A 21,525-nucleotide genomic window follows, 5' to 3' on the forward strand; every position below is an offset into this window, starting at 1 on the left:
TTTGAGAAGTGATTGTATTTTCTTGCAATACCAGAACACGCTGCTCAAGCTGTACATCGACTTAGCTCCACTTTCATCTGTAGGAGCTAGTCTCACAGTTTTTTTTTTTTTTTTTTGGCTGTGTTTTATTTCTCTCACAAACTTTTCTTGTCCAACCTTCATCTCTTCATATCCAGCTTTAATCTCATTATATCTGGCTTTTGTCTCTTCCAATTCGGCTTTTACAGCTCCTAAGAAGTCCGTGAAATTCATTTCCTTTGCCATGGCTTTCTCCTGCAGGCATTCACTTGCAAAACTCACTCCTGACACCAGTTCTTCCATGCTATGGGTTTGCGGAGGAGTGATTGTTGACAACACTTGATAAAGTATCAAAGCACAATTTATTAGCCTGTATTACTCAGGACAGCTCCAAAAACTCGTTTACAATCATCGGAAAACTACGACAGAAGCAATCAGTGACACAGCCTTCAGACTATAACGGTGAAGACAACTTCATGGCAAAGCACTAGAGCAGCGGTTCTCAACCTTTTGACTAATGCTCACCATCTAAACAAAAATTGAAATACTGTAGTACTACCACTGCATTTTGCAGTGACTATTTTTCACTTTCTCAATAGAAGTATTAAAATAAATATATATGTGTAAGAAAAATAAATAATATGTAAAAGAATAAATTAGCAGCGTAAATTAATTTCCCTTCTCTATTTCTAAAAATAGTAACCACTATTTGCACTGCGTCATTTTTAGATTGATCCATGTCATATGACTCTTACATAATTCTGATGATGTAAATGGAATTAAAACTCAAGCAACCAATAGTAATTTTACAACACTATTAACTAGCCAGTCAAAATGCACTGAGAACCAAAACTAACTCAGTCTGAATTAAGATTTCACCTTGAACATAACGCACTTTCTTTCTGTGCTTTCGCCTAGCTTGACTACAGTCTGTCTGCTCCTTTTTTCTTACTGCAGATTTATCTGAAATGTAAATTTTTTCCGTTTAGGCACAATTAATGTGCCAAATATAACATATTTGTTGAAATAAAAAAGGAAGATTTATCTGTCTTTGCCTCCAGTTTCCTATTCATTGTGGATCAACACTTTTACGTCATGAAATTTCTGCTCGTCATTACTTCTAAATTTGTTTTTATCACATATATATATGTGTGTGTAAGATAAAAAATATGAAAACAAACTTCTAAATTTAATTCACTATAACCTCTTTTGTTTTCTATTTCATTTGGAACTTCATCTATCTGTCCTAATAATAGCACTTAAGTCTAAACTGCGTCATTCAAATTAATCGTGCGATCTTACGTAACCCTTAATGCAAATGCCTCTTGACCAATCACCGAATTGTAAACCAAAACTAAAAACTGAAACTTTTGGCTCCCTCCCTTTTTTCTATGAACTGATATGTCATTTTTGCTTGTGCTTTCCACTTGGCCAGACGCCTTTCTGCAATCGTGTGTGCAGCTGCTTTCGTTTCTATGGCAATAATATCAAAATTGTAAGTGTTCTTTTAAATAAATAAAAGGTATATTAAATAAATAAAAGGAATTTAATCTGGCTCGACTGTTTCTTCTTCAAAAATGGAGGGACAATCTAAGCATCAAGTATCTATGCAATTAGTATTTCTACCCATCTACGTCTCAGCATTCGTATTTCAATGCTTCTGAAATTGTTCTGTCATTACATTCTTTGGCCAGTTCTAATTATGAAAAAATCTACGAGTTTCTTAAGCTATGTTCACAGTGAATCATGGGAAAAGTCCTGTTTATTCAGAAATTTTAACCTTTTGAGGCCGGGGCTTTGGTAGCAGTAAAAGCTACCAAAGGACGGGGAATCTTGAACTGAATGCTTTCCCCCTTTAAGAAATCACCTCCTATTTGCAACAAAGATTCTTGTGTGTAGTTTAATGGATTCTCAGAGGGGTGCATCTATGTCGCAAAAGGAAGACCTTTGAAAGAGATAAGAGGTTAAAACCCTAGAGACGTCATATTTGACATTTCACCCTTGAAAATGGGGGAAAAAGATATGGCCACTAAAGTGGACAACCCCGTCTTTTCAAAGGGAGGACTCTATGGCCTCTATAATGGCCATCCCGTCTTCAAAAGGTTAATGCAAGTTTGTACCGCATTCAAGATCAAATCATTCATGTCATGTCATCCAACCACAGTTTCATTACATATATATATATATATATATATACATATATGTTGCCATTTGCACCATTTATTGGCTATTTGTATTAAATATGCACATATAAAAAATTAGATTAAGAATTGGTTACCATTTTAAGTATCAAAATTAGAGTTATTATTCTTCAATTCTAATGTTTAGTGTGGAATTTGGACCCGTTTAAGAGAGATTAATTTCTTTATGTCTGATTTTATTTCACTTGGTTTTAACCATAAATTAGGATCCATTTTTAATTTTGTTCTGTATTTATTTTTCAAATACAACATGAAAGAAAATCCTTGTTCACACAAATAGGTTGTGCAAAAAGGCAATAAAAATTTAATAGCTTTATTTAAAATGTCTTTAAATTCTTTTTTTTGGCTCAACCAAAAGCTAACGAGTGTGTTATTTTTTAAATCTTTAGTGAGAATTCGACCACAGGAAATTTCTATCAATTGTTCTTTTTCTGCTCGCGATACAATTTCAGGTACATTTGAACAAAATAGATTTCTAATCCGAATTTCTTTTTTATAATCCTAAGGAAAATACATAGTGAAATTATTTATCAAAGAAAAGCAATGATTTTTAATATCTCATGCTAATTCTTCTTTTATTTTCAAATTTGTTTTGGTTAGAAAACTTAACTTCGGTTGGAACTAAAACACGTAAAAAGCTTAACATGTTAATATCCAATTCTTTGATTATTAGCTAGAGTTTTTTTCTCATTGCATTTATTTTTTCTCTAATTGTAAACAAATTAACACTTTGTCCTTGTAATCCTAAATTTAATTCATTTAATTTTCTAAAAATATAAGCTAAATAGGCTAAATGCACCAACCATAGTTTACTAAATAAACAATTTTGCAATTTATATTTTGAATCACAGAGGAAAATTTGAATTTCTGATCAAAATTCAAAAAGATGATTTAAAACTTTGCCTCTTGATAACCATCTTACTTCGGAATATAACAAAATCATTTCATATTTGCTGACCATCTCTTATAACAATTTTCACAGCTTGATTCAAAACTATTTTCAGATTTTTGGGGAGTGTTTTAGCTACTAAAGCTTCACAATGGATGGATCAGTGAGTAAATTTAGTTTCAGGTCGAACTTTAACTCTAGAATGTTTTCCTGTCAAAGCTTGAGCTCTGTCACTGTGCACGGCAGTGCACTTATTTCAAGCAATATCATTCTCAGATATAAAATTGTCAATTTAAAGAATTTAGGTACTATTCCGTTTTGAGAACCGTAAAAAAATTGCAGCAAAAATGTATACGCAAATGCGCCAAATCTACCGTACGCACTAATTTCAGATGGCATAAGTTTATATAATTCTATATTTCTTAACATGCCATTGAAATACTAGTTTAATTTTTAAATCCTTTTTTGATATCCTATGGATTTAACATTTTGGGAATTGACAATGACGAAAAGTCTGCAATCGAATTTTGGGTAAAGTGAAGATTCACCCACTGCTTGATATATTATTAAGAATTGCACAGTATTCGGTATCCATGTACTCATCAACCTATTTTCACTCCAAAAAAAAATATATATGTGTAAAAAAAATAATCCCAGAATTGCACAAGAATGGCACTGTGCAAACCCTTGACTTTATCTATGTATACATCAACCTATTGTCACTTAAAAAGTAAAAGAAAATTGACGAAAATCCAATTGTTTTTACCCTTGTAAAAAGCAGCAAACAAATAAGTGGGTGATTCTGCACTTTACTGAGAATTTTTTTCAAAGAAAAGCCATCTTTCATTATAGAAAATTATGTTTGAACAACCAACGAGATGAAATTATGCTATAGCAATAACTCGGTAGTGAAATAGCGATGCAGGCATCCATTCATTATGTATAGCAATTTTTATATAAATTATAATAATGATCTGAAATAGTTATTCACTCTTATGCTTCCATTCAGCCATGTTTAGCCTTTTTTATATAAATTATAATAATAAAAAGGTATTATATGAAATTAACCTTTCATCTAAATTAAAACATCAATCTTAAATAGTTATTTACTATTATACTTATACTTCCTTTCTTGCATTAGTGTTGCCGCAATTATTTTTTGCAGCACTAGCATCAACAATAGTTTGGCTATATTTTACGGCCCTCAAAACCGAATAGTACCATCAGTTATTTTGAAAACTTCATTTGAAGTTGCTCTATCATGAAGATATTCACAAAATAAATGCTCTTTGGCAATTCATTTATCTTCTTTGAAATGTATGTAAACTAACAACTGAGCATTAAAAATGTATGTAAACTAATGATTCAACATTTAGTTAATTATCTCAGTACTTTCATCCAGTTCCAATGTGAAATACTCACTGTGTTTTATTTTTTTTTTTTAATAAACGTCTCTTTTATGGAATTTGCAATTTCATGAATTTATCGACTTACTGCATCATTTGATAATGGAATATTATTAAGTTTTTTAATAAATAGGCCTTTCCAAAGCTTTTTCACTTGAAGTAGCAAAATTTTGCATTACTTGTTTACTATTTTTGAACTGATAATTTCCTCTTATCAATTCTTCAGCTTGATAGAATAAAATATTCTTCAGATTTATCCTTTAAATTGTTGCGCTTATAATCGGAATTAAAAATGGAAACAGCACATTGAGGTTCAGAGTCCATTTCTTCTCTATTCCAAGTAAATCCAAATGATAAATAACTTTCATTATATTTTCTACAAACAATATTTTTCTTTTCGTTTCAATATTCTTGGTGCTAGTAGATTGTCCTCTATGAATCATTACTTATCTGTTAAGTCATTATCCAAACCATTTTTTCCATTTTGAAAACCTAGGTTTGTTTTATTATTTTTTCACAAATATTCAAATGTACAATATATTACGAGTTCTTAAAAACAAATGACAATATTCTCAAATCGCATAGAAACATAAGGAACACAAGGCAACAAAAAGGCAATACTGTTAGAAACAGCAATGAAAATAGAGCAATAAGAGCACTGAAATAGTGAAGACATAAAGTATAGCCTTGCTAATAAATCAATCAACTCTAAAAGAATTAACGAGATAAAATTATCTTTTTATGGGAACTTTTTTTTTATTTCCTATTAAATATGACATCCATTTCTAATACTCCTTTTAAAAACATCATTTATGACCAATTTTTTTATGTCTATGGCTAAAAGAATATTCCTAAAATCTATGAGCTGTTATTGGCCTTGAACAAAGCTCAGATTGCATGCATTTACGAGTGTTAGAGAAAAAACTTAAACAGGGTGTTAGGGTATTTAATTTTTTAATTTATAGTTAAACATACTTTGTTTCTTTGTGTACCACCAGTTGAGAATCACTGCTCTAGAGTACAGTACCCCGATTCAGTTTGGTTGTTCTCAGAACTCAAGGTACTCTTGAGACTCTCCATGTTGCAGTTCGTGATACATTCGACAGTACACTCGATAGCCTCAACGATACACACTCATGATACACTGACAAGACACTCTCGCAATGCACTAACTCGTGATAAGCTCAACAACCAACTCAAAACTAGCCTGCTACTCTACTTACAGGCAGGGTTTATATAACTTTTGGCCTGCCTTTGAGAACATTCTTGGCCAACCCGGTAAGAATTCGTTCCAGAATGTCCTCCATCCCTCTGTGGCATGTCGCCAAATGGGTGATTTTGTACCAAATATGTCAACTCTATCTTTCCTTGCCATTTTCTGGTAACCCTAAGCCCACATTGTGAAGAAGCTGGCCTATTGTGGCTGGGCATTGTGTAACAATGCTGTACTTCTCCAGAAATTTTACCACAGTTTACTCCATTGCAGACAGTTGCCAACGTGCTTAATTTTATTTGACCTAGAAATGAGAACAAACAAGTTTGATAACTGCAGTTCTGCTGATGTTTTAAAATATACACTGGTGTACAAAAGGGAATTTGTACATTTTATTGATTATGATCAGAACTAAGGAGAATATTTTAAAAGAAATTTTCTGTAAGCATTAGTGGATATAATACATGTATTAAGATATTTGTATGTATACACATCGCACAGTAGTCTTGATACACACACATGGTAGTACATAAGACTCATTGATGGTGGAAGATCAAACAAGAAAGGAGGCTAAAAGGAGCTATGGTTCATTCTACTAGTCATACTGCTCTCACAATATGAAATCATACTGGAAATAAGGCACTTTATGAGACCCTATGGCAGTCAGGATTCTGGGAGAGAAAGAGTAAAGGTGAGTTGCCGTGGTTCTCCCAAAGAGCATCCCAGATGTATATTCTACAGGGCTTAGGATTAAATATTGACCTAATCCATCCAGTTAATGTCCTCGTATACCAAAATGTCAATAGTGAGATTGGATTAGCCGTATGTGAGCATTGTGATTCATAATAATTATTAGTGTCGAGTGTATCTCTGAAAAAGCAAACATGGAGCCATAAGATCACTTATAGCTCCATGTACTGTATATATGTACAGTTCTTTAGCCTCTGTCAAAGACATGAGCATCTATGTACACATTCTACAGGATGCTTTTTGAGACATCAAACCTCTGTTGCTATATTGATACTTTCATGAATGATCTGTGTTGGGTACTAGGTCCTTCTTTCTCTTTAGATGTAGGTAGATTGAAAATCAGTGGCTAGGTTTATTGAAATACATCTGTGAAGAGAACTTCGCCTACTGATGCTTGATCCAAAGTCAATATTGTCTGCACTACTCTATATAGACTGGCTTTGGCACAGAAATGACCATGATGTGAACAATAGGTTTACATACAAATTGATGTGATTGAATGGTTAACACTGCTAAGTGCTAGGAGTTTGGTCCTGGGTGAGCAGGCTGGTTGCATAATTAGTTTTTCCCATCTGTAAAGTGAATATGAGCCTGTTACCTTAAGAAAACTCTTCATGAAGCCCCCCTTGGCAGATAGCCCTTGTGGGCTTTGCCATGTTCAAAAAATCTTCCAAACAGACAAAATCCAACTGTGTTGAAGATAAGATCCAACTCTTTCACATCCCCCTGTGTTGAAATTCTCTGCATTATTTTAAGAACTTTTGTGATTGAAATTGAAATATCTAGTATCAGTATGTAAGGGATAAAGCCTTTTGTAGACACATTTTGTATATCACAAATATTAAGTTCGTGCATATGCTGATATACATAAATAATAATAATGTTAGAAGCTATCTAGAAATCTTTTCTTGGAAAGAGAGCTAATACTTGAAATCATTGTAACCATCCTCTTCTTGTGTTGTAAGCAATCTGTTGAAAACATCACTAATACTCGTCAAGTTATTAAACTGTGATTTATTTACATGAATTAAAAAGGATAAGAAAAGAAGATTCATCAAAACATACGTCTGAATTGGTCATTGTCTGCATACTCATCTAGATGGCTCCTTATGATTATGTAATTATGTTACAATTACAGTTGCAAGTCCATATCTTCAGCATTTATTCCATAAGTTAAGATTTTAATAGTATTCCTTTTCTAGGCAAGTTAGTAGTTTTTCTTTTTAATAGAAACTTTCTACACTTCAATGGCTGCTTTAATGATTAGCCCTAACTATATGTTTATTTTTTATTTTCTTTTTAATCTAAATCAAATGATATTTATTTTTAGATCAGAAACACAAACCAAGCAAATATTCATCATTTAATAAGATCTTACTGGAAGGCAAAAATATACCATTATTATATATTAACACTGAAATTCTGTCTAAATCAACTCAGAATTTTTTACGACTATTTTTGTTTCTGTAGTTGATTATGGCAAAACATACAAGGGCTCTATGTGACCATTGTTAACTACCTCTGCAACATCATACCATCTAAGAAATAAATTCTTTTTTATTTAATATATGTGAAGATTGTTAAATACCTCTGCAACATCATACCATCTAAGAAATAAATTCTTTTTTATTTATATATTATATTTTTCAGAGTCAAGGTGTTACAAATTCAGCTTCTGTAAATTGTGAAATTTTTGTGAAAAAAGAACCTCCTGATCCAGGTAACAGCAGCTAATAGTTATACTTATCAGTTCAGTTATTTTTTATTTTTACATTTAACTCGTATAAAGTGAATAGTTTGTGGAAATGAAATGTTGTTTGAAATGTGCATAAATGCATGTTGCATGCTAATATTTTCTTTGGTGGAAAAATGATTAAAATAATAGCAGTCTGTCTTAGTATCATATCTGAGTGCCAACTGAGAGCCAATGTAAATTCGTTTCTTTCTGATGTGAGTTATGTAAGATGACATAAAAAAATAATGAAATAATTAAGACACAATAACACGCCGAATAAATACTAATTCAGAAGTCAAACAACAAAAACCAGCGTTATATTTACAAATTTTGTAAATATAACGCTGATTTTTGTTGTTTGACTTCTGAATCAATAATGAAATAGTTTTTTGGGAGGGTGAATATTTCCATTTACATGCGTATGATATGTAAATTTAAAAAGTAAATGAATAAAATTCTTTTATGAAAAAATTTACTTTTTTTATGCATGATATTTAAGTTAAACAGCAATAGTGAAGCTACAGAATTCTTAAAAAAGAACACTGTTGAAATAAATTCCAGCAAATAATTGGAAAAATTTGTTGTCTTTTTATTTTAAAATAAATATCAATTGTAGCCATCTGACTAATCAGATCCTCTCTGTTAAATTATGTTAAAACTTAACTCAAAAAGTGTCATTTTTAAAAATAAATTTTTTTGTTTTCTTTTCTCATTCTTGAATGTAAAATTTATGAACAAAAAAAAAATATCAAATTGTTATTGAAAGCATTTAATTAAAATTATTATAGACATTTTTTATAACAAAAATGTGCTGATATAATTTCCATATAAAATGCTGCTAAAAAGTATAAAATTTTGAATATGTTCCACAAAGACATGAAAGAAATGAAATTTAAAACTAGTGCAATCCCAAAATCTCCCAATAAAAAAATGTAAAAAAAGCCCATCTTTCTCAACATGCTGCACAGTGTGTTGAGAAACACTGTTTGGGTCATCACTGTTGTAGCTGGTGGTGATTTTGGCTGTTGTAGATCTTAGGTCATGGCGAACAATGCATAGCAATCTCCGCTTTCCTCTGGAATCTGTGTGCTCTAGACGACACACTGCTGGCTGGTAACTTGTTGTTTCACCATTCGTACACCACTTTCAATATGTCCTCACAACTGCTGCACATGTATACAGCCTACTAAATATGCCGTTTCTGATATTCCCAGTTGTTCTTGATGTTCTCAGTCGCCGAGCCATAACGATTTGATCTTTATCAAAGTTTGATAAATATGCTGCTTTTCCCATTATGTTGCTAATTGCGCTATGTTTGGAAAAACAATCCATAGCCACTTTATATACTCCAACATCAGCCTTTCACGTGCAGTTGTTTTTTTTTTTTTTTTTTTTTTTTTTCTTTGCAAGGCCCATTGTTATAACCCCAGGGTGGTCATAATGTAATGGCTCTTCGGTGTAAACGAATACAGTTAAAAATTTTAGATAGCCCCAAATAACAGCTCTAGCACTATTAATTTTTATTAGTTTCTTTCCCTTTTTTACTACCAAACTCTTCCTTTATAGTAATATGCATTGAACCAACAAACTGAAAAGCAATTAATATGCAACTTAAATAATGGTACCAAATAAAATTCATGCAAAAAACATAACAAATGCACAATTTGAATGTTAAATCTTTAAAAATGCAAAATCTTAAAATCATAAGTTTTTTAAATTTTAGCAAATTCAGTATTGTGTATTTTAATTTTTTTTGGGGGGGATGTTCCTTGCATAACAGGATAATTAGTAAATCTTTCTGGAAATTTTTTAAAGAGCTAATTATACAGTTGTTGGGTAGCTGGTGGAAAAATTTTAGCAAATTGAGAAGAAAATTAATTTTCTTATTATTAAATTATGTTTTGCATTAAATATTTATTGATACTTTTGCAAGTTTGACCTTCATTTTTTATTTAATCTTGTTTTTGTTTTAAAATTTCTTCTAATTTTTCTTTTGGTATTATTGACAGGTTATAGTATTGTTTTTCTATGTATGTGTATGTTAATTTGTTCTTGTTACTGCTTGAAGAATGGTTCAGAATACAGTCAAAAGTCGTTAATTCGGACACCCATAATCCGGACCTCAAAGCTAAAAAGTTTCTGCGCATGCGCCACATTGACACATGCGCATAGGCGTTTACGCGTGCGCCTAAGACCTTTTAGGACTGCGCATATGCGTGTGTGCAAGTGCAGAAAAGTTTTCGCGTGGGCGTTTTATGTATAACAGACGGTATAAGCTAAAATTATCTAATTATCTATTTCAGTTAATGTTGATGATTGCGTTGTTCCTTAATCTTCGAATTGGATCCGGCTTATTATTTTTTGCAGACTGTAAGAGCAATTTTATAAAAGTAAACTTGAACTTTCGATTATGTCAAATAGAATTTCCGATTCTGGAGCTCCCCAAAGGATCGCACAAAACGAAAATGTTTCGATGTCCATCAAACAAAAAGTGGAATTGCTGCAAAAAATGGATAAAGACGTGAAGAATGTGACAGAGAGGTTAGTGAAAACAAAAAAATTTCAGTTGACAAGTTAGTCGGTATTCTCGGCACAGCAATAACCGGGACTTGAACGGCGGAACTTTGTAACTGAACAAGAAATCATGTCTGTTTATAGAATTAAAGAGAAAGTAATATCACATAAAACAAAGCAACTTAAACGACTTACATTGAAAGAAATGTTTAATAATGTAAAGAAATAAATATTAAGCTTTTTTTTTTTTTGTAAATTTTGATACCCTTTAGATTATAATTGTTCTTTATTTCATAAATTACGGTTTCATATTTTTAATTTTAGAATTTCTGCATGCCATCTTACGAGATTTAAACTGATGATCTATAATCCGGAATCGCCGAAGTCCCGACGAGTCCGGATTAACAACTTTTGACTGTATGAATTATTGTCAAAATTTAATTGATAACAAAAGCAGGAGTATGAAACTTATAATACCCTGTTTGACAAAGAAAATGTCATACCACAAAAGAGTGATTTGAAATGAACTAGACTAAATACATAGCGAGATAATCAAGTACTTAACAAATGATTTAATTTTTAAAGATGTACAGAGTTAACATAGATATACAAGACATCAGTAAGATGTTTCAGCTACATTTTCGGCAGTTTTTTAATACATCATTGCATCAACCAATAAGTGTCTGAATCATTTGTGCACTTTGAATTTCAAATGTGATCATGGAGCTCATTTTCATTCATAGCAGTTTTAAGATATTTAACCCTTTAAAGGGCATTGGTGTATAAAATATACCAGTTGTTGTCAATTTTTTAACATTCTAAAAAAGGCTAATTTTTCTACACCAAAAGCTGTAATCATAAGTTTTTAGTATTTCCTTTTGATTGTTATGTCGTTTTTGAAAAGTACCTGAAAGGTAACCTACTAGTTGACCATAACACTTAAAATACTCTTACAACAGTAAAGTACTAGTATCAATAAAATCTTATCGCATTGTGTAAACCGGATTAACCCTAAAATTAATTTGAGAAGTAGACTGGTGAAAATCATGAGCACACAAAATAAAATAACCATTGACTGATCTAGAAAGTGAACCTATTTATTAAATTCTTCTGCAATTACTATATCCATTACTTAGTAAATCAAAATATATTCAAACAGTTCTGTAAACTATTGAGTTTTACAATCCATACTCTTACTGAGTAATATTACTTTAACTTTAGCCTTTAGAATATCTATTATAATTACTTTTACAATCAATTAAACATACCAGAAATAGACTATGAATAAATGAACAGTATCCTCACCGGGGAGAAAAAAAATAAAATAAATTTAACAAGTTACACTTTCCAAAAAAAAAAAAAAAAAAAAAAAAAAAAAAAAAAAATACTGCAGACTGTTGCACTTAATACCATTAATTAAAAATAGATAACTTCAGTTATTGCACATAATAATTTTCTATTTTTTTAAGTATAGTTTAACCGAATAAAATATTAATCTAATTCAATGCTATTTCAATCTTACAAGCTTAATCCCTGAGAGGAGCAAAGAGGCTCAAATAATGACACTATTACAAATCAATCCTTACCATGAGGGAACTCCAAAAGTTCAATTAAATAATTTCATGAAGAACTTATTTTTCTTTTACAATTAAACTAAGTTACAATAATTTAAATAAGGTTATAATTCCTTAGTCAATCTAATACTTTTACTTAATCGACACACAAAAATGATTTCTATAGAGTTAGGTTAAATTTATCAACTACAAAAAAAAATTAAAGTTCAACAAATTAAATCATTTCAATCCTTTTAACTGCAGAAATCTATTACCTCAGATAATTAAAGCAAACAAAAAAAAAACTTAGCTTTAACTTCCAGACGGACAGCTATGAGATGGGAGAGAGGACAACCATCTTGGAACAAGTGGATGTTGGGTTACAGAATAAGGCGCAGTCATCTGTTAATAAGAAGCAGGCGAAAGTTCAGAAAAATGGCAATTTACACTATGCAAGATGTAAGACCGAACAAGGTAGGTAGGGCAATGGTGACAGCAGGAAACCATCCCTCATAATGTGGACGACACCGTCCATCATAATGTAGACGACACAGCCGATTCAGTTGAATTGGAGCAAACTGCCGCTAAGATGACTCGCCGATGCTCACAGGGAATATTTTCGTTAAATTCGACTCTGAAGTAGGTCTTAACCCGCGCTTAAGATGAAAGTTCAATCCGGATGCAATGTAAATGATGAAAAGTTCCTAGAACTCCGAGGAGCAAGAAATAGATGCCACTATATGAGAATCTTCATTACTCTCTGGTTACGACGTATTAGTTGTTTTCTTCACGACGATTAGACCCAGGGTTGGAAGCACTTGATGACATATTGAAAAAAAAATGAGTAATACGATGGAAAATTTAGCTAGTATCGATGCTTAAGGTATATAAATATTCTATTATCTCATTCCGTTATTTCACTTGAGCTGACGCAGAAAATTTCTCGGGCCGAAGGCCACGAGAATCCGATACTTGGATAAATCATTAAGTAAGCCTCAGGAAGCCACGGCCTAACAATGGCCATTCCACAAATGGAAATCGCTCGAACATGATTCTGAAAAATCAGCTGCCGCCTAATACAACATCAGTTGGCAAGTGAAAGAGTCCAAAAGGTGACCTCGTCCCTCAAAACAACCCGTTAAAAGTGGACGCGCCGGAATACCAACTTGATATAGCTCACTCTCCGCCAAAAATTAAACCAGTTGCAATTTCAGCATTCCTTCATGTTAACAATCTTGCCAAAGCCACCACTTTGAAACCCCAACGGAAATTCTAAGTCGCCAATCAACCATGCCTCGCGAAGGGGGAGAACTTGGAATTTCAACAACCCTGTAAGCAGTCCCAACGAAGGAATGCTGAAAACTCGAAAAAACGACTATTTTACTGGAAAATAGGGCACTTCTTCCCCCAGAGTAGAAATCACAATGACAACGGAAAATACTATTAATTAAAGCTCATAACTAAAATGCAATTAAAGTTAGGAAAACGAAAGTTATGTCAAATTAAAGAGCTAATTTTTCTGCAACCAATGATATTAAATACTAAGAAATCGACTTAATTTTTATCATAAAAAATGAGTTTATTACATGAAAATTCACCTATATCCATTGTCTGAGTGTACAAGATTGAAGACACTGTTCGCATAAACTCGAATAGCCGAAATAGATTACACTAGAATTAATAAGCCAAATAAAAGAATATATCCAAACTTGTTGTGTAGCTAAAATTTTGAATATTTACAAATTAAAATTTTGATTTTTATGATTCACTTAATTTCATTAAATTTGCTACACAACATTCCTCCGATGATCGGGGAAAATGTTTGGCAGATCCAAACATTTTAGGTCCCACAGACAATGGAAAAGGTTTACATAAGGAACTAATTAAGAAGAGAAAAAAAAAATCATAGTAAGTGTTGGTACCACATGTTAATCACAAAGAGGGATACATTAACCTATTTACAATTAATCCTACCATGAGTCATGGTTAGCACATATATAAATCCTACCAAAATCAATGGTTAGCAAATCCAAATCCTACCATAATTGTATGGTTAGCAAAATCAAATCCTACCATAATCAGTGGTTAGCAAATATCCATTAGTGAAACCGAGCAAGAGGGTCAAGAAGTGTCCCTGGCACATAACTAGGCATACATCAAAACAAAAATAAAAGTGACACACCCTAAGATAAAATGTGTAAAGTAAAATGTAAAATCACGATACCCCGCAAAGGCAAAATCAAGTGAAAAGTGTGTAAACAAACAAAATATGTGTAAATAACAAACAGCACTGAGTATACGGGTGTTCAAAGCAAAACAATTTAAGAGCTACTGGCGCTTGACACACAACAAAAATGTAAACAAATTAAGTTCTTGCAATCACCACTTGAAGTGACACTACCAACACAAAAGTATGTTTAAGGAAATGTCTACTGTATAAATCATAATTTAATTTCACTAAGTACTAACACCCCACCAATATGAGAGGTACGAGTAAACACCGCAACTGTACAGCGCAAACTAAATTACTAATAAGTCCTTGGCAAAAGAAATTAAAGTGAGGTTGCACTAATATGAACAGAAGACAATCACCACGAAGTGTTGGCAATCTAGTCAAAATTCTAACCGAAACAAATCCCGACTACCATGGCTAAGGGATTTCAAGAAGAGAAAAAAAAAATTTTTTTTTGAACTTAAGGAAGGGGAGAAATGGCGGGGACCAGCCCAGCAAAACCAAAGACAACTTGATCACAACTTCACATGCCAAAACATGTAAAATCCAAATGCAACACTCGACCAAGGATAAGCCAAGAAGACTACACAACAATACTAATTGATTACAAAATTTAGCCACCTAGAATACAGTTACCAATAAACAAATAATAATTTAATCAAATTGTATACAAATCACATTATATAATCCAAAATATTCCAATTCACTTTTTAGACACAAAACCATGTGTATCTCTAGGCCTTAGATGGTAAGGTGAATCATGTGACGAGTTCTGTACATTATCTGTCAAAATTGAGTCATCCTTTTGAAGTGTGAGAAAAGTATTTCTCTCAGGTACCTTCGTGAGTCTGTCCACATGTATCGTCTGAATCCGATCAGGATTTGTAATTAAAGAAATTTTATAGTTGACTTTAGTCACTTGCTCAATAACCCTGAATGGTCCCTGATTCAACTTAGAGAGTTTTCTAGCCATACCTGGCTGAACTACTGGTGTGTATAAATACACCACATCTCCCACTTTTATGTCCTTATCACGAGAAGTCTTTCCACGTGAATTTTCCTGCTTATCCGCAGCCTCCGTTAAATTCTAATTGACTAATTTAAAAGCCTTTTGTAATCTCAAAACCAAATCTTTAGAATAGTTTTTTGTGTCATCATAAGTTCTAAAATTGGTTTGCAATAGTAAATCAATTGGTAAACATAAATCCCTGCCATATAAAATAAAAGCTGGACATTCCTGAAGTGCAGCACTATGACGACCAGTTCTGTGTGCCAATAAGGCAAAAGGCAGATGTCTATCCCAATCCTCCTGAGTTTGAGAAACTAAGTGGCTAAGTGAATTAATTAAAGTGGCATTTAATCTTTCAACTACACCATCAGATTGTGGATGATAACTCGTAGTAGTATGTTTAGTAACCCCCAATTTCTTATAAACTTCCATTATAGCTTGAGAAATAAAATTAGTACCTTTATCTGTAACAATGCGCTGAGGTATACCATGAGTTGAAATAAATTGTTCTAATTTCTCAATTATGGATCTGGATGTGGTGTCCTGCAAGGGATAAGCCTCAGGCCATCGTGAAAAATAGTCAGTTACGACCAAAATATATCTGTTGCTTGCCAAAGTAACTGAAAGAGGACCCACTATATCCATCGCAATTCGCTCAATGGGACGGGTAGCCATAGGCATTCTCATAAGGGGAGCCTTATGAGCAGGTCTATGACCCCTCCTCTGGATACAGGAGTGACAGGACTTGATGTAATTGTGTACCTGTTTATGCATACCCTTCCAGAAAAAAGACTTTTGAACCCTATGAAGTGTTCTGTGATAGCCTGAGTGTGCAGCAGTAGGAGAATCATGATGTTCCTGCAAAATTCTTAATACTAGTGTTTTAGGAACAACTAGCCTATCTTGTTTCTGCCAACGTGACTTGGGTTTCTTGTATTTGCAATATAAAATATCTTCCTTTACAAAAAATATCTGAGAATTAGGTGTAAGAGACTTATTATTCTTAAGATCATTTACAATCTGCTGGCAAGAAGGATCAGAAGCTTGTTCTTTTTTTTGAATAATTCTAACAATTCTGGAGTAATGGAAGTTTGAATTAACTGCGTAACATTTACTGCTCTAGATAAATAATCTGCTGTTAAATTTAATCTACCAGGTTTGTGAACAATCTTATAATCAAACTGGGATAAACCCATAATCCAACGTGCAATTCTAGAAGTGGGATCTTTAAGTTTTAAAACATGAGATAATTAAGCTTGATCAGAATAAACTGTAAATGGTTTACCAAGAAGATATTGTCTAAAATGTGCAGTGGCCCAAACAACTGCCAAAATTTCCCTCTCTGCAGTACTGTAACGTGTTTCAGGACCTTTTAATTTTCTACTAGCATAACAAATTGGATGTTGGAAACCATTAGAATCTTCCTGACACAAGACAGCACCCAGTGCATAATTAGAAGCATCAGTACACAAGGAAAAAGTTTTAAGAAAATTAGGTAAAGCCAAAATAGGTTCATTCAGAAGTTCAGCTTTTAAAATATCAAACGCCTGCTGAGCTTCATGTGACCAATAAAATGGAACTTTATCTTTAGTTAGCTGAGTTAAAGGAAGTGCCTTTTGGGCAAAATTTGAAATGAACCTTCTGTAAAAGCCAATAAGGCCTAAAAATCGCCTAACTTCCTTCCTATTTTTAGGTGCAATAAAACTCTGAATGGTCTTTAAATTTTTATCGTCAGGCTGTATAATGCCTTTGGTAACTTTATATCCCAAATACGTAATTTGTTCTTTCAGAAAATGACATTTTGAAGGCTTAAATTTTAAATTATGCTGTTTTAGTGTATCAAAAACTAACTTCAATTTTTCCATATGTTCCTCAAAAGTTTTAGAAGCAATGACAATATCATCAATGTAAATCCCTATTTTTAATGGTGAAAAATTGGCCAAAACTATAGAACTATAGACAAACCTTACAAACTATAGACTATAGACTATACAAAACTATAGACATCAACCTTTGAAAGGAACTAGGAGCATTTTGCATGCCAAAGGGTGTTCGTAACCACTCATAGTGCCCAGAAGGAGTCGAGAAACTACTTTTAAAGGTGTCATCAGGATGAATTTTCATCTGGAAAAACCCTGAAGTTAAATCAAGTGTGGAAAAATAATTTGAATCTCCTAACTGCTCTATCATCTCAATTATGGAAGGCAGAGGAAAACTGTCTTCTATAGTTTTCTCATTCAACTTGCGGAAGTCAGTGACTAAATGGTAGGTGTTATCCGCTTTCTTAACAAATAAAACAGGAGCACTGTAAAGGCTGTCACTTTCTTGAATGATGTTAGCTTCAAGCAGCTCTGCCACCTGTCTATATCTAGTTCATCCCTGAGATGGTAAGGTACTTTATAAGGCTTTTGCCTAACAGGAATATTATCACGCAAGTTGATGTTGTGTAAGATGGTGTCACACCCTGTTAACTCGGTGACTAAGGCAGCAAAGATGTTACTATACTGATTGAGAAGGTGTGATAATTGTTGTTGTTGCTGCTCAGGTAAATGTGTAAGATCAAATTCACCACCCCAAGATTCGAAATCCTTACCTGTTTCTATGGTGGTACTGTTTACTAGTTCAGAGTTATGTGCGATGACATTCACAGGTTGGGCACTGGCCAATTTCATTCCTTTATTGAGATGTAGAGTATTTGGTGAAAAATTTGCAATTTTGACATAAAATTCCTGAGATGGAGAAGGCTGGTTAACTGACCTGGCTATGGAAAATTTACTTTGAGCATGTTTTATTAAAGGTTCAATCAAAACAGTATTAGTAGTAAAATTCGCAGAACGAGTAGTGAGCTTAATGATATTTTCTGAAAAAGGTGGTAATTTACGTTTGGTTACAGAGTAGCAAAATGACTGAGAAACTGAAGTAGAGAAAACATTACTATTCATAGCACTAGGCTGACTTAGATTCCATTTAAGAATTACATTTGATCCTAACAAGTGAGAAGTGGAGAAATCTAAATGCATATTATTGTGTACAAGAAATTAAGTTCCTAATAAAGCACCATACTGAGATGAAAGAGGTGTGTCAGTAATCAAAAATTTTGTTTCAAAATATTGTTGTTGAAATTCTACTATTAAATTGATCTTCTTAGTTATTTTTACTTTTTCTGCAGCTATACCCTTTAAATATATATTACATGAGTCCAATGAGATTTTACATTTACAGTTGCCCCTGACTAGAAGAGAAACACGCTAATGTGACAATCAAAATCGTAAAAAACAACCTTATATTTAGCGTAGGTATAATGAAACACTCAATCGATTTCGAGGGCAGCTAAAGGTCCCTCCTCATCAGGAGAAAGAAATACATAGAAAGAAGAAAATAGGAGAAGGAGTCACAGAAACACGTGGTGCTTATCAGCACTGCACGTGGTTATAACTAGATTTTTAATCAGAGTTGCACTGGCCGCCTACTTTTACTGAGCCAGGCTGTCTGATCGAGCATAAAGAAATATTAGCGAAGTTAAAATAGGGAGCGAGGGGCAAATGCACCTTACGCTCAAAATCTGAACTTTAAATAATGGAAAGCAACCACTGAACGGATTTTTATACCCTCTGGTAGTACCTAGCGCGAGGAGGTAACGCCATCTATCGGCAAAAATAATTGAATTAAGATAGTAGAATTTTAAAGGCATTAGGAAGGACTGGATTGGACTTCAAATCATTAACTAAACTTTCTAAATCTTTGTGAATATGAAAAGCCTCAAGAAAATCCAATTCACCTATGGAAGAAGCCTTTTGGATGATTTTTGAAGACCCAAAATCAAAATTATGGTTAAAAGTCCAGCTATGATACGCTATTGAAGACTTGTTAATTTCGCCTTTTTTGACATAAGATTCATGTTCCTTGATACGAAACTTCAACGCTCTTTTTGTTTGGCCAATATATCTTAAACCACACTGACATGATATACTATAAATTCCCCAAGAATTCAAGACAGAAACGCAATCTTTTAGAATCGAAGGGTGAATTTTATTAATAGGGGAGAAACCGACTTGAAAATTGAATTTCTGGAGAATCCGTACAATTTTATAGCTAACAGAAGGATAAAATGGAAGCACGACAAGGTCATTAATATTATTTCTAACAGTGGAATGTCTTTTTTGATGGGAATCTGAAAATTTTTTGACAGCTTTATCAATAATCACGGGAGAAAATCTACGGTCAATCGCAACTGCTCTCAAATAATTAAGTTCATTGGTAAGCAAAGATTCAGAGGAACAAACTTTTAGCGCGCAGAAAACATAATAGTAAAAAGAAGCCATTTTTTGCTTAACAGGGTGGCATGACTTGGCATGGGGTGGTAAACAAACTGCAAAGGGTTTACGGTACACAGTGGTGCTAAAATCGGTTTCATTGCAGATTATAAGAATATCGAGGAAGGGGAGGGAATTGTTGGATTCAATTTCAAGAGTGAATTGGATGGCTGGATCAATTGAATTCATAATAGATAGAATCTCGGATAAATCCTCTTTATAACCGTCAAAAAGTGCGAAAGTGTCGTCAACATACCGAATCAGTCCGGTACTTGCTGACATTTATATGCACTATTTTGAGATGAAATTATTTGATAAATTATCTTTTCGTCTTTGGATTTGGTTTCAAGAGTGAATTGGATGGCTGGATCAATTGAATTCATAATAGATAGAATCTCGGATAAATCCTCTTTATAACCGTCAAAAAGTGCGAAAGTGTCGTCAACATACCGAATCAGTCCGGTACTTGCTGACATTTATATGCACTATTTTGAGATGAAATTATTTGATAAATTATCTTTTCGTCTTTGGATTCGGTATGTTGACGACACTTTCGCACTTTTTGACGGTTATAAAGAGGATTTATCCGAGATTCTATCTATTATGAATTCAATTGATCCAGCCATCCAATTCACTCTTGAAATTGAATCCAACAATTCCCTCCCCTTCCTCGATATTCTTATAATCCGCAATGAAACCGATTTTAGCACCACTGTGTACCGTAAACCCTTTGCAGTTTGTTTACCACCCCATGCCAAGTCATGCCACCCTGTTAAGCAAAAAATGGCTTCTTTTTACTATTATGTTTTCCGCGCGCTAAAAGTTTGTTCCTCTGAATCTTTGCTTACCAATGAACTTAATTATTTGAGAGCAGTTGCGATTGACCGTGGATTTTCTCCCGTGATTATTGATAAAGCTGCCAAAAAATTTTCAGATTCCCATCAAAAAAGACATTCCACTGTTAGAAATAATATTAATGACCTTGTCGTGCTTCCATTTTATCCTTCTGTTTGCTATAAAATTGCACGGATTCTCCAGAAATTCAATTTTCAAGTCGGTTTCTCCCCTATTAATAAAATTCACCCTTCGATTCTAAAAGATTGCGTTTCTGTCTTGAATTCTTGGGGAATTTATAGTATATAATGTCAGTGTGGTTTAAGATATATTGGCCAAACAAAAAGAGCGTTGAAGTTTCGTATCAAGGAACATGAATCTTATGTCAAAAAAGGCGAAATTAACAAGTCTTCAATAGCGTATCATAGCTGGACTTTTAACCATAATTTTGATTTTGGGTCTGCAAAAATCATCCAAAAGGCTTCTTCCATAGGTGAATTGGATTTTCTTGAGGCTTTTCACATTCACAAAGATTTAGAAAGTTTAGTTAATGATTTGAAGTCCAATCCAGTCCTTCCTAATGCCTTTAAAATTCTACTATCTTAATTCAATTATTTTTGCCGATAGATGGCGTTACCTCCTCGCGCTAGGTACTACCAGAGGGTATAAAAATCCGTTCAGTGGTTGCTTTCCATTATTTAAAGTTCAGATTTTGAGCGTAAGGTGCATTTGCCCCTCGCTCCCTATTTTAACTTCGCTAATATTTCTTTATGCTCGATCGGACAGCCTGGCTCAGTAAAAGTAGGCGGCCAGTGCAACTCTGATTAAAAATCTAGTTATAACCACGTGCAGTGCTG

The 21,525-nt window shown here is 33.2% G+C and overlaps 1 protein-coding gene across 3 annotated transcripts in view; it reads left to right on the forward strand.

The window, feature by feature from the left end:
- The window catches only part of LOC118201401 (uncharacterized), a 138,451-nt gene that overhangs the window by 32,573 nt on the left and 84,353 nt on the right, over positions 1-21,525 (forward strand). For all 3 annotated transcript variants that reach the window (XM_085813967.1, XM_085813968.1, XM_085813969.1), the window contains one exon: positions 8,128-8,197. In XM_085813967.1, the coding sequence (XP_085670093.1) occupies positions 8,128-8,197 (70 nt within the window). The remainder of the gene's footprint in view (positions 1-8,127; positions 8,198-21,525) is intronic.

Source organism: Stegodyphus dumicola, chromosome 3 (genome assembly GCF_044657685.1).
Source record: "Stegodyphus dumicola isolate Sdum_Otavi_A_Nest chromosome 3, ASM4465768v1".
NCBI classification, from domain to species: Eukaryota; Metazoa; Arthropoda; class Arachnida; order Araneae; family Eresidae; genus Stegodyphus; species Stegodyphus dumicola.